The 24,873-nt window shown below is 38.1% G+C and overlaps 1 protein-coding gene across 6 annotated transcripts in view; it reads right to left on the bottom strand.

Annotated features, from left to right (window-relative positions):
* The window catches only part of GRIA4 (glutamate ionotropic receptor AMPA type subunit 4), a 237,775-nt gene that overhangs the window by 88,110 nt on the left and 124,792 nt on the right, over nt 1–24,873 (bottom strand). For all 6 annotated transcript variants that reach the window (XM_086739579.1, XM_086739580.1, XM_086739581.1 and 3 more), the window contains exon 4: nt 9,608–9,792. In XM_086739579.1, coding sequence (XP_086595705.1) covers nt 9,608–9,792 — 185 coding nt within the window. The remainder of the gene's footprint in view (nt 1–9,607; nt 9,793–24,873) is intronic.

Consider the following 24,873-nt stretch of genomic DNA (forward strand, 5'->3'; position numbering starts at 1 on the left):
CACTCAGAAGGTGTTTTTATCTCAAGAGCTGCCTATAGGTGTGCGAACAGAGTGATGAGAAACAGATGAGCTCATCTGTGTAGATCTGCGCCTTATTTTTTGGCCTGACTCAACAAACATAGTCGGACAGGCTGGGTACACACTGGATAGGAACAAGTTTTATTGGAGAGCTCCTCGGGATTTGGGTAGACAAGGTTACCATGAGTCAGTCATGCATCTTCATGACAAAGAAAGCCAACAGCCTGTTGGGATGCATTGCCAGCAGGTCGAGGGAGGGGATCCTTCCCCTCTGCTCAGCTCTGGTGAGATCACAGCTGGAGTGCTGTGTCCAGTGCTAGACTTCCAGTACAAGAGAGACATGGACATACTGGAGTGGGTCCAGAAAAGGGCCACAAAGGTGATTGAGGGCTTGAGGCATCTATCATACAAGGGGAAACTGAGATAGCTGAGAGTGTTCAGCCTGGAGAAGAAAAGTCTCAGGCGTATCTTAGTAACATGTATAAATACCTGATGGGATGGTTTAGGGAAGAGGGTATCTGACTCTTTCTCTACGTTCACAACAAAAGGACAAAAGGCAAATGACATAGGTTGCAAAACAAGAAATTCCAGCCAGATATGAGGAACTTGTTTTTTACCATGAGATAGTCAAGTACCAAAACAGGGCATAAAGGGGTTGTGGGATCTCCATCCTTGGAAGTGTTCAAAATTTGACTGGATGAGTAACCTAATCTAGGCTAGCCCCCTTGGGCAGGACGAGCATCTAGATGACCTTCAGAGGTCACTTCCAACCCCAATTATTCTGTTATTCTGTTTGTAGAATAGAGCTGTTCATGTCAGTACTTCACAGTCTGAATTTCAAAATCGAGTCCAAAACCTGCCTAGAAACAAATCTCAGATTTTGAAGACTCCAGTCTTTTCTCTGGTACCTTATTTCCTCTGCAATGTTTAATATGTCCTGACATTAAGAAATTTGGCAGAAAACAAATGGGGGACCATAACTGTTAACCTCCAACTTCACCACTTCATGCTTTTGAAAACTTCCTTACATAAATTCAAATGTCTTTTTGATACAGATTAACAGTAAAAAGAAAAGGCAAGGAAAGGCCAAAAGAAAAGGGCTAAACCATTTACAGATAACAAAACTATCCATCGTGATCTAAACGATTTTTATATTACACTTTTCAGCTTAATTGTAAAATCTATTTGGACCACTGGCTTCACTGTATATCTGAACACATTTCTGAGCACTGAACAAACTATAAGTAATAACTGTGAGATCAGCTATGGCTGAGCAAATGACGGTCTGCTTCTCTAGTAATAAGTGTTATTAGTGTCTGAAGAAGTAAAAAGAACAAATGCTATGGTTGAACAAACAATACATGTTTTCACTGAAATCTCCAAAATTATTTTCTCTGTTATTCATCAAATCTAACCAAAATTTCATAATTTTATTACACTTTACTCTTGCTTGAAAGTTAACAAACAAAGAAATAACAAAAGAAATCTATGACATGTATTTACTGAAGGTAAATTATTCCAACTAACTAAATGGAAGTCAAACTTAGAAGAGAGTAATACGACATTTCCTTAAATGTGTGTGTTTTGCTACATATTTATAGTCATCTTTCCTAAATAAATCATATTTGTGCTAGTGAGCTGTCTGTGGGTCTGTCTATCAATTTTCCAGTAAAATATTTTCTAACAAACACATTCACCAATTTCAGCTACACTTGAAAGGAAGACAATGCCTCTAAGACATCATCTAAGACATCCAGGACATCTAAGCCATTAAGTCTGTACAGTCTTATTACCACTGGCCATTGGGTGGAGAACAGAGACCCATATGTTTTTGCCACCAAAGGGCTAAGAAGCACCCACACACTGCACCTCCTGTCTACAGCACATGGGTACTACCTGGCCAGTCAACCTGCACATTTTTCTTGATTACCCATAGTAACTGCTATTTCTTACTTGCTCAGTACATTTTTGGGAAGAAGATTTTTATGGTGCTGGTGGTAGTGGTGGACTAAGAGAAAAACAAAGCCCACAAAAACCAAGGGGGGATGTCAGTCCTCAATTCTTACTGTTTCAGTAATTCTAAATACTGCTTCATTCTGCTATATGTAGCTTCTGGATTGCTTCAGATTGTACTGATACAAATCAAGCAATGAATAAATACTAATGAGAATAAAAACTAAAAAAAAAAATAATTCTGTTAAACTAGGAAGCTTGCCTTGGGTTTTCAGAAGCTCAACTTAAATAGGTACCTGGTATTAACTTTGGGCTTTCTCAGTGATAAATAAAACCACATTTATTTTGTAGGCATATTTATTTTGAAGCATGAGTTCTATATTTCAAATAAAAATACATAATAAGATTAAAGTAATTATTTTCTAATTTTGGCAGATACACCCTTTATCCTTAGGCTGACAGGACTTCTGATTTTTAGTGAATAAGCCAGAACTGCAAATAGATACACTATTTTAGAAGGCAAGAAGAAAAATAAAATTAGAAGGAGTAGGAAAACAAGGAAAACTCCCAGTGAACAGTGAGAGAAACACATGGGCCTGATTCTCGCTGTGCCATTTGCAGTAAATGACTGCTGTGGCCCTGACTGTTCAGACGCTGTACTGCTTGCTGCCAGTATTAGTGGATTAGTTGGCAGGAAATGGAAATCACAATGTTACGATGTGTTTCAAGTATTCATTTCATCTTAAGCAGAAAGTTCTTTGTATTAAAATCAGGGGAGCACTTTAGAAACACAACTTGGAAAGAAGAGGCACACAAGTAGAGAATTTTCCATCTCTCTCACTGACTTTTATCCTTTGATTCAAACAGAATATTTTTGTGCTTTTAAAAAACCACCTGCTGAAAGTGTCGTGAAAAAAGGGATGCTGATAAACAAGGACATAACGGTCCTTGACAGAAGAATATGATTCACTAGAAATGCATTTTGCTATATAAGCTATATCTGTTAGATAAAACTGTGGAGATGTCATTTTATCTTTCTGAGTCTTTGTTTTAGCTCCTTTTTTCTCTCTTGTCCCAGTAAGCTGGAAAGGTAACGGCAAAAACAATCTGTAATTTCATGGATGTAGGAAAAAGGGGCTTTGCCTCTGTTTCTAGTCACTTATGCAAGAGAAATAAAGGACTATCATAGTTTGTATTTAAAATTTAAACTGTACGGTATATTTTTACTATGGTTGTGTATGAACAGATGAAAAAAAGAGCTAGGTAAGTTAACTGGGGAGACACTTCATCAGATTTAGTGAGATCACTTATGAGGTTCTAGAAAACATTCTGTTAAGCATAAAGAGTCCTCCAGAACTGTTAAGAGTAGATGTGCTTTCTCCAAAATGGAAACACACTTCTTGGGAGTTCTGGGGAAAGCTGCCATTAAATAAATCTTCATAAAATCATAGAATCATAGAATGGTTTGAGTTGGAAAGGACCTTGAAGACCACCTCGTTCCAACCCCCCTGCCATGGGCAGGGACACCTTCCATCTTCATTTTATTGCTTTTGCTGCTCCTGGGCAGCACTGAAATGCACTGTTTCAGTGTTATTGCTGAGGATGAGCAGCAGTGGTCATGTCAAGCATTGGATCCGCTTCTGTCAAGGACTGTGGAGCTGCACAAAGCACCAGCGCTGCCAAAGCTGCCCTGAAAGGCTGTGGTGAGGGAGTTCAGAGCCACACCACCCCCAGCCATACACCAGGTATGACTAAAATGGGTCAGGAAGTGCTTGCCCTCCCCAAAGGCAAATCACGTGCACCACTTAAAATGGGCAAGTAAAGAAAACACTTCTGGCAAAAGTCTTGATGTTTGTGGTCTGTCTTTCAGAGTCTGGGATCGCAGGATGATAAGGTCTGCCAGAGGAGTGTAAAGGAGGAGTTTCCCTCACAGGTAACAAAAAAGCTTTCCTGGTTTTGGCTGTTTTAAGGCATTAAGGAAGTAGGGTATTCTTTCACCATTCTCAGAATAAAACCTAAAAAAAAGGCTAAAATTATCTTGGTATGCTTAAGTTAAGGCAGATTCTCAAGAGTAGGTGGAGACCTACTGACTCAGATAGGCTGAAGACGCTGTCTGTCTTACTGATGAATTGAAGCAACAACTCTGTGACCCTGCAGAAATGGATGTCTTGCTCCAGTGTTGTGTTTAAACAGGGCTTTGAGCTAAGCCATGCCAACTGGCACCAATACAGAAACCAAGCAAAACAATTCAAATCACCTCCAAATATCTGCAGTAGCTACTGGAAACTGTATCGTCTTGTGTGGGTGAGCATGACCAAAGAAGAGGAGCATAGCTTTATTAAGAAAACCATCAGAGTCTTCTAAGTCTTGGCATAGCCTTGAGAGGTAAGATCTGAAATCTCTTCTGAGGCTAAAAGAGTAGGGGGCAATCCAAGCAAATCGGATATAAACATTTGTGTGCAGGCTGAATGCACCTCCTGAACTTAACATCGGCCCTACTCCCTTTCTAGAACGGAAATCTGAAAATGAAACTTCATCTCTCTGTACTTCACCCTTAAAAGGACTACAGGTTTGGCCCTTGCCCAAAACATCAACCTCACCACAGCAACAAAAAAAAAACCTGAAAGGAAGATCCTATGATGAAAAATGCATATCCTTGGCTGTGCACAGCGGGAGTTTGGATTTCAAATACACCATTGGGTTCCAGGAGAGAAATTTTCCCTAAAGACAAGCCTCAGGTACGGAGTGTGGAGGCAGCTTCTACGCATACCAAGGCACATGGAGAGGAGAAAATAAATGAGATAAACTAATGAACTAAGAAAAATATAGGAAACAAAAATAAATAGAAAATAGTAAGATTAAAGCTGCACAAGAAGTGAGGAACTAAGCAAGGTGCTGATTTTCTCAGCTGGGCAGCTCAGAGAAGACAGTGAGCAGGAGGAACGAGGCCAGGTAAGCGGGCACTGAGTATGGGTAGGTGAGCAATGCATGAGCTCACTTTCTGAACACAGCCAGTGAAAAAGTCTCCAGTCTTCACTGCTTGAGGTCCACAGTCAGGAGAAGTGTGAACATGTGTATATATATATGGGTAGTCACTTGAGAAGAAACACACAAGCCCACAAGCCAGTTTCTCTCCCTTCATTAGCATAGATTTAAGGGCAAAGCACTTCGAGTTACAGCCTCATTACTGAGCTTTAATTACTTTTCCTAAATGTTCTGCAGAACATTTACTTCTACATTGCAAAGTATTACAGTATAGTCACAACTCAGGCTCTCAATTACAGAAGTAGGCAGGAAAGAAGTTGAGTTAATTAGAGTCACTGAAGCTTCATCAATGCCTCTGTGTATGTGGGGAAGAGTACACCAACTTTCAGCCCATTTCTGAAGCCACCTTACCTGTCTGCTAGAGGTTATGAAACCGTTCATGCTAAGGAAAAAAGTCAACAGCTGATATTTTAAAATGGCTGTTATTTTGCATTTTCTACATTGGGCTAGACTCTTTTTTCTTAAATCCTTTTTTTGGCAGACTAAATGTTTTTCTGTCCAAAACTGTTTCTGACTAGCCATCCTTAAGCAGCACTTGATCTCTGAAGGTAAAGTGCTTTAATTTTGGAGGTCCAAACCGGCACCCCAGGCCTACTTGTACATCAGCCAGTCTAGGAAGACCAGGACCTTCACAATGGACAGTAAAGCTGCAGTTCTTGTGCATACTTTGTCTAGCCTGGCTATAATTATAGAATATAGTTTGGGTTGGAAGGGACCTTTAAAGGCAATCTAGTCCAACCCCCCTGCAAGGACCAGGGACATCTCCAACCAGATCAGGTTGCTCAGAGCCTCATCCAACCTGGCACTGAATGTTTCCATCTACCACCTCTCTGGGCAACCTACTGCAGTCTTACACCACCCTCATTGTAAAAAAAATTTTCCTTATGTCCAGTCTGAATCTACCTCCTTCTATTTTAAAACCATTACCCTTTGTCCTTTCACAACAGGCCCTGCTAAAGAGTTTCTCCCTGCCTTTCCTATAAGCCCCTTGAGGTACTGGAAGACCGCTATAAGGTCTCCCCAAAGCCTCCTCTTCTCTAGGCTGAACAGCCCCAACCCTCTCAGCCTGTCCTCAGGAGAGGTGCTCCGGCCCTCTGACCATCTTTGTGGCCCTCCTCTGGACTCATTCGAACAGGTCCACACCCTTCTTATGCTGGGAGCTCCAGAGCTGGACACAGTACTCCAGGTGGGGTCTCATGAGAGTGGAGTAGAGGGACAGTCACCTCCCTTGATCTGCTGGCCATGCTTCTTTTGATGCAGCTGAGGATGCAGTTGTCTTTCTGGGCTGCAAGCGCACATTCTTGGCTCATGTTGAACTTCTCATCCACCGGCATTCCCAAGTCCTTCTCCTGAGGGCTGCTCTCAATCTATTCTCCATCTCTCAATCTGTGCTTGGGATTGTCCCAAGCCATGTGCAAGACCTTGCACTTGACCTTGACTTGTGCACTTTCAGTTTCCTTAGATGGTCGCAAAGATGCTCTTCTGCTACAGTGGTCAGGTCTTCATTCCTCCAGTCTCTGCTTTTGCCTTCTGCTACCTGAATGATACAGCTAGAGTCCTTGCCAGTAAAGACTGAGGCAAAAAAGTCCTTGAGTACCTAGCCTTCTCGATGTTCCAGGTAACCAAATGTCCTGTTTCCTTCCAGAGGGGCCCACATTCTCTGTGGTCTTACTTTTATCCCTGATGTACCTTATACCTGATGTACCTTTTCTTTTTTTTCCCTTGCTGTCCCTGGCCAGATTTAATTCTATCAGGGCTTTACCCTGCCTTACCTGATCCCTGGCTGCTTGGACTATCTCTCTGTATTCTTCCCAGGCTACTTGTCCTTGTTTCCACCCTATGTAGGCTTCCTTTTTCTTTTTCAGTTAGTCCAGGAGCTCCTTGTTCACCCATGCAGGCCTCCTGGCATTTTTGCCCTACTTCTTTGTTGGGATGCATCACTCCTGAGCTTGCAGGAGGTGCCCCTTGAATAGCAACCAACTTTCCTGGTCCCCTCTTCCCTCCAGGGCTTTATCCCATGGTACTTTACGCATCAGATTCCTGAAGAAGCCACAGTCTTCTCTCCTGAAGTCCAGGGCAGAGCACTTACTGTGCGCCCTCCTCGCTGCCCTGAGGATCTTGAACTCCACCATTGCACGGTCACTGCAGCCAAGGCTGCCCTTGACCTCCACATTCCCGACTAGCCATTTATGATTGTACAATGATCTTTTTTTGGAAGGACGGAGAGGATCTCCAGACATGTTGGGAAATAATAGAATTCACATGATCTGGGAAAATTACAGAAATGTTCTGAAATATATGAATTTTAATTTAATTAAGTCAAGTGTAACATACATATATATATACACATATATATATATATGGGTAGTCACTACTGAGAGAAGAAAGAATCCACATGCCCCAAAAGCAAGTTCTCTCACTTCATTAGCACATATTTAAGGGCAAAGGCTTTACACTCAGGTGTAAACAAACACCAGCACAAGTACAGAAGAGCTCATTTCCTGGGTAAAATTCATCCCATGCAAAATTAGACAGTAGACAGACGAATCACTTCCTACAAGTGCTTGTATGACTGACTAAGATACAGGTATGTTGCAAGTTAGGTGTTAACTCCTACCCTCCACTCTCCATGTGCAGTTAATGGAAGGAGGACTCAGTCAGCTTTTGGCCTTGCCCTTAGTGGTGTTATCCAAACTCAGCATGTCTGGTTCAGTCTGCGAGGCCAGGCACTTAATTTTTATGACTTGCCATGCCTGCATTAAGTATTAGGCATGCAAAATCCAGGCCTATATGAAGTCAGAGGAGGTCAAAACCTAATCACATTAAAATCAATACCCACTTCAGTTCTGCATAATCTGAACAAAGAGCACAGGCTACGTTCCTAAAAAGGAACTAAATATGTAGGTGCCAATTCGGAAGGAAAATGAGTAGCAGCTCCTGTAAGCAAATAAAATGTACACGTGGGATCAGTCAGATCCAAATGTGTACCGGATGACTTCATTTTGCTTTGAAACTGAGTGGATACTCAGTAGATACACCTACGCAGGATGGTGGATGTACTTCAAGACTTAGGGTAATAAAGCGTACTTTATCTAAGTCACATTTGCATGCCACGTAAAAGAAATCAGGCACATACACACGCGCACACACACAGAGCCGAGAGAGAAATTATTTTTCTCAATGTATTGTAAAAGACCCTCAAATGGGTGTTCTGTTTTACTCCAACACAGGCGGAACTAGGGGAGGAATTCATTATAAGCTATACAAAGAATATATTAAAACATAATGGCACTTAGAATAAAAAAAAATGGCCAAATGAATAGCTATGGTAATATGGCATCATCTACTCTTCTCGGCAACAGTCATAGAAAAGTTCTTGTTAAATCAGCCATACTATTAATTCTCAGTTTCCCTCTTTATTTTCTGCCAGTGAAAGCAAAATTGATGTATATATTTCTATGAGTACTATTTTATGCATTTCTGTACCACAAACGACATTGCATATTTCTGCGACTTCAGTAGCAGATGCGTTCTTGGAACAAAATCTTCAGAATTCTCTAACGCGCTAGCGAAAGGAAGTGGAGTGGCAGCGGCAGATCCACCACCAGCAGATGGCACGCAGTCCCTGAAGTTCCCGCAGCAGCAGCAGCAGCAGCAGCAGCAGCAGGTACTACTGAACGGTGTACTTGCACTACATCAGCACAACACAGGGGATCATGCGAGAAGCAGATAGTTAACTCTAAGTTATTTTCTTGTTATTTGACAAAACGCTTGTTTCAAAGCATTATTTTATTTTTTTTTCCATCATTTAAGAAAGAGCTGATACATAAACACTATATAGAGACAGATGTGCCACATCAGAGTAACAGGATTTTATATTTCACTTGACACACTAATGTAGGTACTACCCAGCGCAAGCCAGTCTGCCTGGCCCAGTATTTTCTCTACATAACAGCTACTTTCCACAAATAACTGATGGAAGAACCTGACCCTCCTTCCCAGTTCAACAGCATCTTTATTCTACTGTTCTTCATGTCCATAAATACTCTGCTAAGGTAATAAAACTCAGTTTAATTATGTGTAATAATAATTTTAAAGCATTTTATGACTAGAAATACATATAGTGAATAGAAAGTTAATACCAGATTCAAGTAAGACTTTTTTTCTGCAAACAAAACCGAGCTTTACTGCCATGAAGGTACTGACTGCCAGCATCTTGTTAACTAAGCTACGCCATGTTGTTCCGCTTGCCCTAAGACCCTGATGCAAGATGTATCAGGTATGGAACTGCCGAGATGGAAGGGCAAATGTGCAACTGTCCCGACTGCTGGCACCCTTCGCCCACAGATCTGCCGAGTGGGAAAGCAGGGGCTCACTGTGCTGATGTGCTGGCCATTCTTACAAGAGTGTTATAGGAAAATAAAATGCAGCAGGGCAAGCGGATGTACAAATATAGGCCCATGAGGAAAAACAAAAAGAAAGAGCAAGCGATCTCATTTCCATTGAGAAAATAAATGAAACACAATGCACAACAGTGCCTCATCTGGAGTTTCAGTAATGTGCTTACAGTGACATTAAAAGCAGGTATTACCTGTTCTAAGAGATTCTGAAGCCTTTCTATTTCACAGTCTATTACAAATTTCTTTTCTTGCCTTCGGTCCAGGTCTTCTAAAAGCCGTCTGTAGCTGGCATCATTAAAATTCTCCACACAGATGGCACTGACTTGCCAGCTATTTTGTCCTGCTTTTTCCATAATTGCTTGGAGTATTGAATAACCTAAAAGAAAAGGATACAATACGCTAGTAACACAATCATTGCATTTTTTTTTAATAGGAATTGTCCTTAATCAGTATTATGTCTCTTAATATTTGCTCCTGCAGGGAAGCATGTAAGAGACTGTTTGTATCTCCACCTATGCTGCTAGCCATGACCAGCGCACAGTATGCAATTAATGAAAATTACAATTGTTGTGATCAGAATCCCTGGAATGATTCTCAGCATTATGGATAATCTTCATATGATTTACAGACACAAACTCTTCCAGTCAACTATTCAGCTTCTCAGACAGGTTTTGTACAGGTTTCTATATCTGGGCATTTCATGACACAATAAATAAAAAAATCTGAGCCTACGCATTCACCAGGAGTTTTTGTATGCTACAAAAGCAGTATGGTAGATATGCAAATGCTTTCTTTTTTTTTTGTTGTTGGGGTTTTTTTTGGTCAACATTTATTCCAAGCAATTTTTAATACTTCTTAATAAGAATGCATTTTTATTTATTTATACATATATAGACACGCACCAGTATAGCTATGTGAATAGAAATTATATTGATCTGTCTCAGAGATCCTATATAGCTTTAATCAATGTATGCAAAGTGATTAGAGGTCAATGAATGAAGGGCACCACAGAAGCATTAATTATTACTACTAGAAGGATTGTTGCTCTTTATAATTATCAGTATTCGATGCTCCCTTTTTCATCTTTGAGTCCGTTCACAGAAGGGAAAGGCAGTGTCCTCTCTGAGGTTTCCACCTGAACCCGCAGGGCTGGCTCCCTGCCCGACATCTCAGCGTGTCCTGGCCCATCAGCCCTTCGCCCTCTTCCCTCTCCTAATTTTTTGTCACCGGGGACGTGCAGTACAGAGGCAAAAGAGGAGCTGTGACATATCTTAGGACAGCTTGCAAGTCTAGCCTTGACTTGTCCAACCAATTCCTGAAGTATTTCATCTAGAGGAAATGGTGAATTTGAATGAAGATTGCACACCTCAGATACAGAGTTAATGTTTAAGAAAGACAAAAAGGACAGGTATGTTGGTCAATAACATACTGATAAAATTATACAATTCAGAGGAGAACCCCCTGTCTAGAATCACAATACAAAATATGGTGACTTTTTATCTGGCTGAATTTTCCACACTAGCTTTAAATGAAAGATTTCACCTCTTGAAAACAATCCTTAGTCATGCGGCTACACAGTGGTGGCTCCTTTCTCTCTTCAACAAGAGGGTCCCATGCCTCAGTGCAGTGACCCCCAGCTGTCATTTTAACACACTTGAAGATGACACTGCATGACAGATTCCCTACAAAAAGCACTATCAGACATCTCCACAGCTTGCAAGAGGAATCTTTGCAAGTCACATTTCAGAAAGAACTCTTTTGAGTGTGCTGTTACTAACTAATTAATTATCAGAACACCTACAAAACTACTAAGACCCAAGTTTGCCTCCAGTACAATAAGACTAGACAACAGTTTTATAAAAATATCAAGATTTTAGGACACATGAGAAACTAATTCTCTTGTAAATCTAGGACCAGCTATTTTTCTACTGGCTCCTAGGACATTTGAAGTCATTGAAACAGTAACTTAAAATTTGTATCTTATCATTATGACAGTATGTATCCACACTCCAAAATGAACATTTATTAGACTTTTTCTCCAATTCAGATGACATATTGAAGATAAAAATACAAACATTTATAATGAATACATAAAATATATAACATAATTTATAGTATAAATTAGACATTTATTTTATGAAACAGTATTTTATCTTAGGAAATGAATTCAAATACTTGATGTATTTAGTATTATAAAATTTCTGTACTCAGTGTATATTTTTAACCTGATGACTGTTATTTTTTTCAAAGAACCATACAGCTTTCCTGTTAATTGCCGTGTAATTATTCTGCTTTTCCTGTTGCTATATTCAATCTCCTTTTTGCCTGTAATTATCTCTGCAAATCACGACAAGATTCTTTCCCAAACATTGTATTTCTTGCTTCATTTCCTATTCATTTCCATATATAGACATACATTAAAACTACCCCCGTGTTATAGGGGTTCCTGCTTCATTTACACTGTAACTTTGACTTGATCTTTGCTACAAAGGCAGTCAACACTCACTTAATTCAGCTTCCTGACACAAATTAACATTTTCTTTGATTCAGAATGAATGGTGTTTGAAACAGCAATTGACATCCCCTCATTCCTTTCTTATTTCGCTTGGCCAACTTTACTAAGACGTGTTTTGATCAAACTAGGAATTTATCCCAGCATAAAGCATGACAAAGATCACACAAACACACAGAAAAGCTTTTCTTCTACCTTGGATCAAGGTTTGACTTGCCACATTTCATTAGCAACTGCCTTCATTTAGGCATCTGAAGCTTCTGTAGCTTCTTGTCAGTAGCTGGCACTCGGATGTGGGTTTTCATGTTAGCATGTCTTTCACACACAGCACAATACAGCTAAACGGTAGTAACTGGATATGGTGCAACATCTCCATCAGAAGAGTTCAGAATTCCTGTGCAAGTAATCAGTGGCATAGTCATCTATTCAGTGTGCATGAACAATTTTTAATATAACAGACCAATAAGGGTGGAGTTCATGCAGAATGAATAAAGGCATTCACAGGCTCGGTTGGCATAAAAATTGGACATACTGAGAATGCTTATTTGTCCAAAATAGTTGGCTAGAGCTAACGGGAAAAACAATTAGTAATATGGAGTGCTGTAAATACTTTGTAAGGCAAAAAACCTTAAACTAACCTAGGGCAATTCTCAGAAACTGAGTACAGCATCTCTATTTAGATAAAATTGTTAAACTTCAGAAAGATGTTTGTAAAGACAACAAACACGAATCTTACAGCTGTCATCTAAAAAGTATCTACTTTCTGGTTATCTGCTGCTTATCCTCAGTTATGCTACAGACAGACGAATGATTCATATTCTGGAATACATTCTATCCCATGTACTGTGGAATACTATTTGTTGCATAAAAGCAAACAAAAAAAAATCCAGGCTAACTCATATCAGCTGAGCTACACAATCATTTTTTTTTCAAAACATTATTTAAAAAAATGCTTAGGACTACACCAATAAAAAAATAAGGTAAATTCTCCCAAATTTGTATAGTAATCCTTCCTCACAAACTAATTCAATCTTGAAATGCAGATAACTCATTTATCAGAAAATACAGATTATTGTGCCAAAACATATCTGATTGAAGCCTGGAGGTCTGTACCAACAAGGTCTTGGTCCTTCCCAAAAACAAAACCACGACACCAGAGTTCAGCGTTTTTTTGTTGTGGGTTTTTTTTTTTTTTTCAAATTAGCAAATCTATGAACAAGACAAAACACCAATACAACTGCCTGGAAACACAGGTGAAGTCCTTTCCAAACACAAGGGCACTATATGCATGAATAACATATTTTTCCTCTTTATAGGACTATGCTTCTGGGGAACTTTCCTCACATGACCTGGGATGAGAAGTCTGCCAACTGCTTTTCGTAGGTCATTGCTGAAATGTAGATAATACTGACAACTGCTTAACAACCAGTAATACCAATTCCACCTCAATATACTGGAAGCAAATCAGAGACAGGGAAAGTCTGCAAAGATTTTATTTTCTTGATCCCTTCTCTCCTTGCTTTTCTGTTCTCTGGTCAAGTGGAACTGTGATGATCTAACATACCACTATTTTTTTTCTTCCCAAAAAGATACCACAGAGTCATCATGTTGGGAAAACAAACAAACAAGAAAATGAAGAGTTACTCTATTATTTTCTTGTAAAATCAGACCTGGAGATGCCTACTGCAGAAAATCTACATATTGGGATTGATATTACAGCTAAATATCTTACAAACAAAATCTCAGATTTTTTTAACACTGCTTCCTTCATTCCATACTCCACAGGTATTTTTTCATTGCCAAATGCATTGACCACACAAAAACAATGTTAGATGTGCACCTGGTCCTACATATGTTTAGAGAGAGATTAGTACTTCTTCAGAGAGACTTAGATATCTTCTGGAGGTCAAAGTGTGAAAAACACTTGAGCAATTCTGGTATTTAAGAACACATTGTAAGTGCAGGAGTTTGGGAGTCCAGGATTCCTCCTGGTCACTGCAACATTGCTGTAACTGGAGCCTAAACACAACCACCCTCCACCCAAGCAGCTGAAATTATGTGTGATCTTTCTGATTTTAAAAGTTCAGTGGTCTTTCAGTTTTTTTTTTTATTTGTGTTCTGCTGAACCAGCTAGGCTTTCCCCTATCCAATTTTGTTTCAGTAGTCAATGACTTAATTTCATTTATTTCCATTTAAATGAAAAGTAAAATCTGATATCTAAATCTCTTCAGTGTGTTCAGAACACACTAAAGAGACAGATGAGCATTTTTTTACTTATTTTTCTGCTGGAATGCACATGGTTGGCTTGCTTCCTTTTCTTTCCTTCTTTTCTTTTCTTTTTCTTCTTGCTTGCTTGCTTGCTTTCACCAGAAATATTTCAGTGATCAATTACAGTGTTATAATTAAATATCAATAACTTTAATCTTCCAGCAGCCTTTTCATTCTGGGAAACTGTTTCCCCCGCCCCTCTAAGTGCATGCAATCATTCCCGATAGTCTTGCCAGGAGACAGATAGCAAAGTGGCTGCTTGCTCCAAACAGCAGCACCGCCAGTAATAATTCTTATCTTGGAAGTATTGTGCAGCAAGTAACTTATTATTATTTTTCTATGATTAAGAGGATGCAATATTTATGTATTACTGTATTTTACTCTGGCTAGCAGACTACAATACCGAATGACAGAAGGTAACAGGCTAACACACTTGGAAACAGCACAGACAATATAATTGTCACAGCCCCAGAAGTAGAAAACATCTTTGATGAACATGGATCTTTTCCAAAGGTGGGTATCATATACCACACGTTACTGAAATACAAGTTCATTTTCTTCGCTTTCTGATCCAATTAACTTTCAAATAGGAACTGATCCCGTTCCCAAGATTAGGTATGATTCCAATAGCCAGAGACACTGAAATGTTGGAGCTGTTTTATGAAAGCTACTTCCATCTATCGGAATTCATATTAGGATCAGTAGAAGAATAAATTTGTTATGAATCCAACATACAGCAGAAGTGAAGAATAAATGATCAAACCATTTGATATGGATAAGCCAATATATTTGACATTCAGGATTGGATTTGTGTCACTTAACTCTAGCAGTCTATAAAGTAGTTGTCGAAGTTAATCATCCAAGCCTTCAAAGGATAGACATATATCCCATAAAAAAAGCATTTATTTTTGTCTTAGGTATCTATCTCGGAGGTGCTTTTCTCTTTCTCCAATGAATACTGAAGGAGTCTAGACATGAGGCTTAGTGAAAATACCTACCATTTATCTAGCCAAATCTTGGCGAGATGAATCCAGACACTACAGTGATGAAAAACACACAAGAAATTTACGGTATGAGTGATGCATGATTGTTCATTCAACCAATAACTACAAACACTCAAACTCAAGTGTATTTCAGTTTTCCTCATTATGATTAATAACTTTTAAGTAACCTACGACTTTGTTTTAAATTTTTGGTCAGTATACAGCTTCCAGAACTCAAACACAACCAGTAAGAATTATAGTCTTTATCATACAACCTTTGACATATGATAATTCATTTGCATGCCCAATTTTTTCTGGAACTGGAGTTGGAGCCAGATCATTCAATAAAAAGCATGTTCAAACTGGTCGATTTAGATGACAGAGCGAAAGCCAGAACTGCAGGTGTGTTCTGAGTCCTTCTTGGGTCTAACTCACAGAAACAACACATAGACTGGAAAATAAGACAGGGAGCTCAAGAAATAATCCCATCTGTTCCTCTCTATTCATCCATCCCCTAAGACAGATAAATTATATTTAAATCATTCTAGACAGATATCTTTGTCCTTAAAAATCACTACAGAGGATTCTGTAACTTCCCAGGTAATAAATTCATTGCTTAATTATCCTTAGCATTAGGAAATGTTTCCTAAAGTCTAACATAAGTCTCTTCTGGCACATTTTAAAGCCACTCATTCTTGTCCTATCTCTAGTAGACCTGGAGAACAGTTTGTTCCCTTCTTCTTTAAAGCAATCCTTTACATAACTGAAGACTGCTGTTTCATTTGTTTTTTGTCTGCACTTCTCTTGCTGAAACACAACTCTTTCAGGTCTTCCTTGTGGAATATGTTTTAGTCTAGATTCTGACAATTTTCCTTGCTTTCCTCTGGATATGTTTCAATTGATCCAAGTGTTCCCTGAAGTGCATTGGTGAAAATGTGATGTATTTTAAAAATGTATTCCAAAGAACATACAATTCTTTCAAATTTTTATTTTCCATAAGTTTAAGCAATGTATTCAATATTTCTTCATCCGAGTCATTAACAAAGATACTAGGAAGAAGTGCAACTAGAATGGAGTCCTAAGGATAAGGATACCTCCTTATCTGACTGTGAACCTCATCTACTTCTTTCTCAATTCAAGTGTGTGACCAGTGTTTTACATATCTTCTAGAAACTTCATCAGGACAAAATGTCTTCAGCTTATTTAGTAAAATTTCATGCAAACTGTGTAAAGAATCCTACTAGAATGAAACATCTATTTTTTTTTTCTAATGCCTACAAAACTTGTTACTTTGTAATAAAAGGAAATTTGCTTTATCTCACATGATTTGTTTCTGAAAAATCCATGTTTGGGTTTACTTAGCACTCATAATTCTATCTACTTTCAAATATATCTCTTGTCATCATAGAATCATAAAATCATGCAATAGTTTGGGTTGGAAGGGACCTTAAAAGGTCATCTAGTCATCCTCTTTTAGTTTAAAACCATTACCCCTTGGTCTATCGCAACAGGTCCCACTAAAAAGTCTGTCCCTAGTTTTATTATAGATGGTTCTGTGATAATGGATCCAGTTTAGCCATCTCCTCTATCACTATTTTGCTTTGAAGGTTTCAGAATATTTGATGATAAAAGAAATTACCTTTATTATCTAAGCTTCTGCTTCGCACCTCCCTGAGATCTATAACCTTCAATATTTTCTTAGTGCTGTGAGAAACAATCTTTTGTCAAGCTTTCTGTCCTTTTCTCCCTTAATCTTGTAGAGACTGGTACCTGTGCAACTTCATCCGTAGTATTTAATAATCCTTCCTTCCTAAGGAAGACATAAAGCTACAAGAAAATGCCGTCAATATATTGCAACCATGACCTTATTTAAAAAAAAAAAGTCTTAAGTGGAACAACAGTCTGTAGGTTATGTGCTTTCAGCGAGCACATGAGAGGAGGTTTGGCTTACGCCACAATGGGAATTCATAATCAAAGGTTCAGGCTATGTCAGGTCCCATTTACATACACTACATCCACTCTGCCGCAAGATTCTTCCCCTTCTTTGCATTTCAGAGTCTGCAACCTTCACACGAAACACAATGTAAAGGTGTCGCATCAAAATGCCAAGTGACAAAGATAAGTGGAAACTTGAGAGAGACTGAAGAAAAGCCCTGGTTTGAAGACAGTCTGACAGCTCTGCTCGTGCTTTCACAGTTCACAGACACCATTACCCTTCCCACTTCACTAAATGCCTTCAAACTAGCGCCAAAGTCCGGTAACCTTTCTTATGACAACCATGCACAGAGACGAATACATCCAAGCATACTTACAGATATACATCAAAAGTACATTCATGTCCCTTGTTAGCATTTTATATTTTTGTTTTTTTTTTTTTTTAATTTTAATTTTAACTTTACTATTATTTAGCTATGCCAAAGGGTTCATCTAGAACTGGCTCAGCTGAGAGGTCTTTGGCTCCGCTGAAGTTTATAAGCAGCACTAAAGCCGCATTCTTAGCAAATTTTAGCAAATTCTTACTACAGAACTTCAAATGCTAAATCAGAAATGGTATGTTATCTGAGTATTATCAGAACCTCACAAACTACTACCTCAAAAACTCAGCAATTTAGCCACTGAATGGAAAAAAAAGATAAAAAAAAGAGCAGATGCTGGGCTTACTCTCCCTCAGACCAGCATTTTAAAGTAACTACAGAGGCTACATAGTCTCTCTGAATATCCAGTTACCTGATAAGTTACCTTGGGTCTGTCATTAGGGCAAATGTGCATCAGTATTTTAGAAAAAGGAGAGAAAATGGGAAAAAAATGAACTTATCTTGGAACAAAATACAGTTCCTTTGTTCTTCATATTATTGCTAATAATTTGACAAATATCCAGTTGTAATATTTCTTGCTTTTATACATTATAGCTTAAACGTTTCTTTTTTTAGCACAATGCCTTAAAACCAAAATTCTTCATTTCACCAAAACCTATAGCGTGTAACATTGATACTAATCAATTATCTTTCTTACACAGTACCTTAATTGATAAAAAGCTATTTTCCAGAAATTGCTAGCTTCCCAACAACTTACCTCTCTAGTCTCAATTTAATAAGACTTTGTTTGCCCTGGGATGGTATACAATTGTACATAGATCTTTGTGTAAACAACCTCCAAAAGAACCATGTCAAGGAACATTAAGACTGCAAGTTAAAACATGGAAGAGCAGGTATATCTTAAAATTAGCAGTACTCCAATACATTCTAATCAATGCGTTATGGTGCTGTCTTTAATTATATTGTCACATACTATATTTCTCCAAAAGGCATCTACCTCAGTCCACGCGTAAGATACCTGTGCCCTAGGACAGAACTGACTGTGGGTACTAAATGAGGATCCTGATGTCAGAACTTCTGCCTCCTTTCAGTAGAGATTTGTTAGAAAACTAGTCTTTTACTATAAAATATTTGACAACCTCTGTCTATCGGCAGTACTGCAGTGTCATTTCTAAGACATATATGAGAGAAAAATGCAAGAACAATCTTCAGACTGAAACAACAGGCATTCACACTAAAAAGCACTCATTTTAAGAGAATTGTAACCTTAATTCTATCTTTGTGCACATGTGGCCATATCCATATTTATTGGCAGCTACACAGCAGATAATTCATAGAATTATAGAATGATAGCATCATAGAATGGTTAGGGTTGGAAGGGACCTTCAAAGGTCATCTAGTCCAACCCCCCTGCAAGAGGCAGGGACATCTCCAACCAGATCAGGTTGCTTGGAACTCTGTCCAACCTGGCATTGAATGTTTCCAGGGATGGGGCATCTACCACCTCTCTGGGCAACTTGTTCTAGTGTTCTACCACCCCCAGTATAAAAAAATTTTTCCTAATATCTAATCTAAATCTACCTCTCTCTCTTTTGAACCTGTTACCCGTGGTCTTATCACAGCAGGCCCTCCTGAAGAGTCTCTCTCCATCTTTACTGGAGGCCCCCTTTAGGTACTGTATAGGACCCTACTCCTTCTGTAAGTTCTACTTGTAGATCCCAGGCACATTATTTCTGAGTTTAAATTTCAGCTGTGGTAAGATCTTTTTGAGATCAATATTGTCAAGTATTTAACTCTTTCAGAAAAATGTAACATGTCTTAGGAAGAGAGGCTTCAAAATTTGTATGCTATGATTATAATATGGTTACTTTTTGATTGAAACGAGAATGAAGTAAGTCTTACTGTTTCTTTTAAATGGACACATAGACCACAAATCTATTAAGTTTATTGCCTCTCCTCTCAGCAAACAACTAACAATTTGGAGATAAGCCTAAAGATATATGATTTTCTTCCAGTTCCTAAAATTAACTCATAGCTGCCCAGGGAAGTGGTTGAGTTGCCACCCCTGGTGGTATTTAAAAGATGTGTAGATGTGGTTCTTAGGGACATGGTTGACTTGACGTGGTGGACTTGGCAGCATTAGGTTTATGGTTGGACTCGATGATCTTAAAGGTCTTTTCCAACATAAATTATTCTATGATTCCGTGATTCTATGACACTGAATAGTCTTGCACCTCCCAGGCACTTCATCTGAAGGACTGCAAGTATCACTCTCAACTAAATCCTAAAAATGGATTAGAATTTGAGTTTATTAAAAACAACAAAATCATACAAGAAAAAACAAGGTGAGAAAACATTTTACTAAGTTTTTCTAAATGCTTCAAGACATTACAAGCATACACATACACTTGTATTTACTTACAAGTAAATACATATATATGTATACATATATGTAAATACTTTACATGAACCTGTGCAAAACAGCATGAAAAGAAGCAACAGAATTTTTAAAGGAGGCAAATGAAGAAATAGAGATTGTTTCAACTCCTTCTACCCTCTTCTGCTTCTTCTCATCCCTCCTCTGAAAAGAACTGATGAGGCAAAAGGCTTTTAATAACCTTGCCTCGTTTGAGTGTCTTTACAAACCTTGTTACCAAAGTCACAGATATGCAGAATTGATCTTTTCTAGTGATCCTGTGACAGCTAATGTAACATCTAGATACTTGATTAGAGAAACAGGGAAGAGGATGGCTAGACTGATATGATCTTTATCCAGGACACCGGACTACTACATTACTAAACTCTTTTTGGTGCCCATATTTTTAAAAAAGTAATGCTAAAATATTTGACAGAGTTCAAAGAAGCAAATCAGAATGATTTAAGACCAATATAAAACATGCCTTGGAGTAAGAGACTTACAGGAGAATTTATCTCAATTGAAAGTTCCATGGCTAAGTCTGAGCTAGTTACTCCAGCCTCCTTCTGCAGGCAGTGGAGGGAAACAGGCACCCTCTGAAGGCAATTTATAAAACCTATATGCATGTATTTTCAGGGGAGAAGAAATTTCCCCATATTTAAAATGAAAAATCCCAATATTATTATTTTTCAGGTTCAATGTCATAAACACTATTAACTTAGTATTGTGCATATGTAAAAAAGCAGGACTAAAAGCAGCCTGCAGTATTAGCAAAGCATCTGTTTACTACTCACATGCCTTTTAATTTAAGTTCTTCTATTTCATATCTACATTTTACATAAGAAGATGCAACTTTTCATTTAAGTAGAATTAAAAGTTACGTTATTTTTATGCTTGTGGAGGATGGGCAGCTACATATAGGTTTCCTTTGATTATTCTGGTGAACGGATTTGCATAGAATTACAGAGACAATTTCAGTTCCTAGCAGGAACAAACACAAGATGAAGTAAGTACTCACCATATGATTAGACTAATTTATTACGTCCCACTGAGGCAAGCTACATTCCAAGAAGTAATCATAAACTCATGTTCAAAGCTCTGGTAGAATGAATATATTTAACAATTCAAATTAAATTTAAGCTGTAGGAACTGACATTTAGTCGGAAACATGAAAATGGGCAAGGTATAATGAAAATATAACAGGTAAAAGAATACAGACATTAAAAGTTGTGATTGGCCTGTCTGAAAACAGGCAAGGATAGAAAATTGTGATAAAATCCTGGCAAGTTTCCTATATTAAATACATGTTGATCTAGACTTTGGTTACTTTTAACTGACCTTGGCATTAATGACTGAAAACGAACACAGTGACCAGTCAATAACTCATCCATAAAAGTTAAGTGTCTGTGACGTTTCATTATACAATGGCACTTGCATTGACCATTTTGAAAGCAAATGGTCTTAAGAAGTTTGTTCATTTTGGAGCTGGGTTTTTTTTCCCCCTGAACAGCTGTTTACTCACAGAAAAGTGCACTCTGGTGACATCCCCAAGTCTTAGTGAACACAAGTGACTTTTTCTGTATAGGACTGGTCAGAAAAAAAATGACAAACTTTCAAAAAACTGCAAACAGGATCTAATACAAATGGACATTTCTTAAATATTTCCATTCAGGGCACCTCCATGAACAGACACAAAAGGCACAGTTTAGTATCTGCATAGCTGTTACCCAGGAGGGCAGTGGCAGCAGGATAACCTCTCTCTCCTGCAGAAAGCATGGGACTCTGCATTGTCACTGGATGCCCCTGAGTCCACTGTGTCATGATCATTAGGACTGAGGGTGTCCTGCATGGTTTAGTTTCCATCTCTCCATCTGGAGCAGCTCCACAGCACCAAAACAATCCTAAAATATTCCCCAAGGCAGAGAGAGACAGAGAAAATTACTCTGCAAAGAATATTTACAAAAGGATTTACAAAGAATATTTATCAGAGAGGTGGGAAACTTTTATTGCCATCCTTGCTTCAGTGGCTAAGTACTTTATAAAAGAATATCTAAAAAAGCTACAGAGGATGTAGGAATTTGCTGCAAAAACTTAAGGAGATGAGAAATAAAAATACAACAGAGGGACTTTCTGTATCTGAGAGGAACGAGAAGTGAGAACCCAGTAACTCGTCAATAGATATAAAATACTTTAGAAGTCCTAGAACATATATGTTTGGCATTTTAGATTGTAACTTAAGTTGAAAACAAAGTAGTAAATAGAGTCTGATTTCAGTTGTACTAGTGTAAAATCAGACCAATTTTTTTTTTTTGAGGTTCCTACTGCTGTACTTGGAAATTAAAATCTATTTCTGAAAAAGCTATAGGAGATGATAATCCATCTAAGTATACAATATTATTTAATTTGTCTTGATTTTTCTTACAAACTGCTGCCTGGAACAACTCTCTCTATGCTTATTGCTCAAAAACTACTTTGAAAAAAAAATTGTTGCCTACTAATACTTTTTTGTATGTTTTGCCTTCTGCTTCCACTGCCCTTTTTTAATGTGACTGATGAGATATTATTTCACAATAGAGCACCTTAAAGACTACAAATTACCTAAATTGTCTTATTTTCCTCAAGAGATACAATGTAGATTTGTATTTTCCAGTCTGCTTAATACAGCAATGTCCAGTATTTTCAACCTGAGGGCTGAAACTCTATTCCAAAAAGGTCAGTGGGCCACAATTAACACTTGAGGGCATTTTCTCTGGAAGCAGCGTGGAAGAGAGCAGATACCACACCCAGCTCCTTTGCTGGAGATCCTTAAGTGTCTCCAGGAGACCAGGCTACAGCTGTAAAATTGCATATAATTCTTTAAGTACATCATGTTTTGCTTGTGCTATTGAGGTTATGCCTACTGGCACCCTGAAGCAACGCTCATACAGCAGCTTCGGGCTGTGACTCCAGGCTGGGACATACGCGGGATCATCTTCCAAGGTATGACAGACAGGGTGACCTCATTCCTCTTTCTTGCCAAAGCTACCTGCTAAATCAGGTTCCAAATCATTGAGCCAGATCTCAGGCTAATTAATTACAAATAAGCAAACATCACCAGTACAGAAACTGGATGTTTGCCTATGTCTCTTCTGAGATGGTTTCATGAGACAACTTGCACAGAAATAAGCAGCAGCAGGAGTTTCTCTGCTGAGCTGTTAACCCTGGAGATACTATGAGGACAACAATCTCAATATCTACACACTGCGGGACGTTTACGCCAAACAACCTTGTGAGAAGTTGCATGCAGACCTTGCTGTAGTTGGAAGAAGGGTGTAAATTTGCAAAGTGATTGTGTGTGATGTCCCCCTCCAAGAGCACTCTGTCCCTGGCTGCCTCTGTGGGCTGCAGCTACTCTGGAGCACCATGTTGTAAGTGGCTCCCAAGGTTGTTCGTGACAGACAGAAAGAAGACATTCTTCCTTAATATAACAAAGCAGACATAAAACATCTATTAATGGAAGAACACTCTACAAGATACCAGTTTTACTTACATCCAGCATTCTATTGATGATGGCATCTTGACTTGTGTATCACTGAAAGAACACCCAAAAAACCCCTTAGTGGCTTAATTTAGGAATGTATTTGTGCAAGAAAAAAGAGTTGCAATTACTTGACAGCTATTTCTTTAATGTTTTATCTCTGTCTGAGAATGTTAATATTCACTATTTAGCTTTCATCTCCATGGTAGCTTAAATGAACAAGTCCTTTTTCAGCAAAAGACTCTGGTGCTAATTCATTTTCATGACTAAAAAGGTTATTCTGATCCTGAGACAACCATCATGAAATATGAGATAGGCCTGTACAATACACTCTATGATAGAGAATGTGGACAAAATTTTAGGCACCCTGCTAGGAATAATTGTTTGCATTTACATAAATAATGTTGTGCCCAAAGGCCTCATTGTCCTAGGTAGTGTAAATGTATGTCTGCAGAAAAAGTCTCAAAAAATAAGACTTAGGAAACTAAACAGACTTGGAGGTAGGGCAAGTTGTTTATTCCCATTTTTACTTTTAATTAGGTCAAAAAGACATTTCAAAAGCATTTTTCATACTTATCAGTCTGAAAATAAAACAACTTGCTTTCAGAGGGATATTCAGTAGTTAATTTAAAAATATGATGATAAAAACATACTATTGAATATAAATTAGACATATATTTGGATATGTATATATTTTTCATTTCTGTTAATATTTGTTTCTTTAAAAATATACTTAGGAGTAAATGATTTAGCTAATTTACTTGGCATTTTCCTTTCTGTCATTCTTTTGCAACATTACAGATGAGTCATTACACAGTTCATATTCTAAGTTACATTTTCAAAGAATAAGGACTAGAGAAATACTATAAATACTGCTTTTTTTTTTAGTATTACTTATAAAAGATAGGACAAATCCTGTTGTATAATTCATAAAATATTTGTATTGACTTTAGTTGAAACTACTCACGGGAGAAGAAATTGGTCCAATATTTGAAATCTGATGTAATTAAAGTTTGAGAACATTTAATTCCAAAACCCATTTAATACATTCACTGGATTTTAAGTGTACAACAACTAATTCTGTGCCAGGTGAAAATATAATTGACAAAAAGAAGTTAAAATAAAAGCTAACAAAGAACCAGATAGGAAAATGAGACCCCAGCTGGCAGGCAAGAACTTCACAGCTGGAAGGCAGGCAGGCAGGAAGGGGACCCTTCTTCACAGGACTAGTACTGCACACTAAAACTGCACTCCTGTCACAAAGCACATTAAATGTTACAGGTGAATTTGGGTAATAAACATTACAAATCACAGTCTGCACCAGAACAGATATTTTGTCCTTATGTTAAAACTTGTCTCAATATATTTTTTTCCAGAAATAGATTTTTTTTTCCACTTTTTAGACTGAATGTTCATCTCTTCTGTGCAACTTTCTCTTTTATATCT

This window comes from Chlamydotis macqueenii, chromosome 1, assembly GCF_036417535.1.
Source record: "Chlamydotis macqueenii isolate bChlMac1 chromosome 1, bChlMac1.mat, whole genome shotgun sequence".
Taxonomy (NCBI): Eukaryota; Metazoa; Chordata; class Aves; order Otidiformes; family Otididae; genus Chlamydotis; species Chlamydotis macqueenii.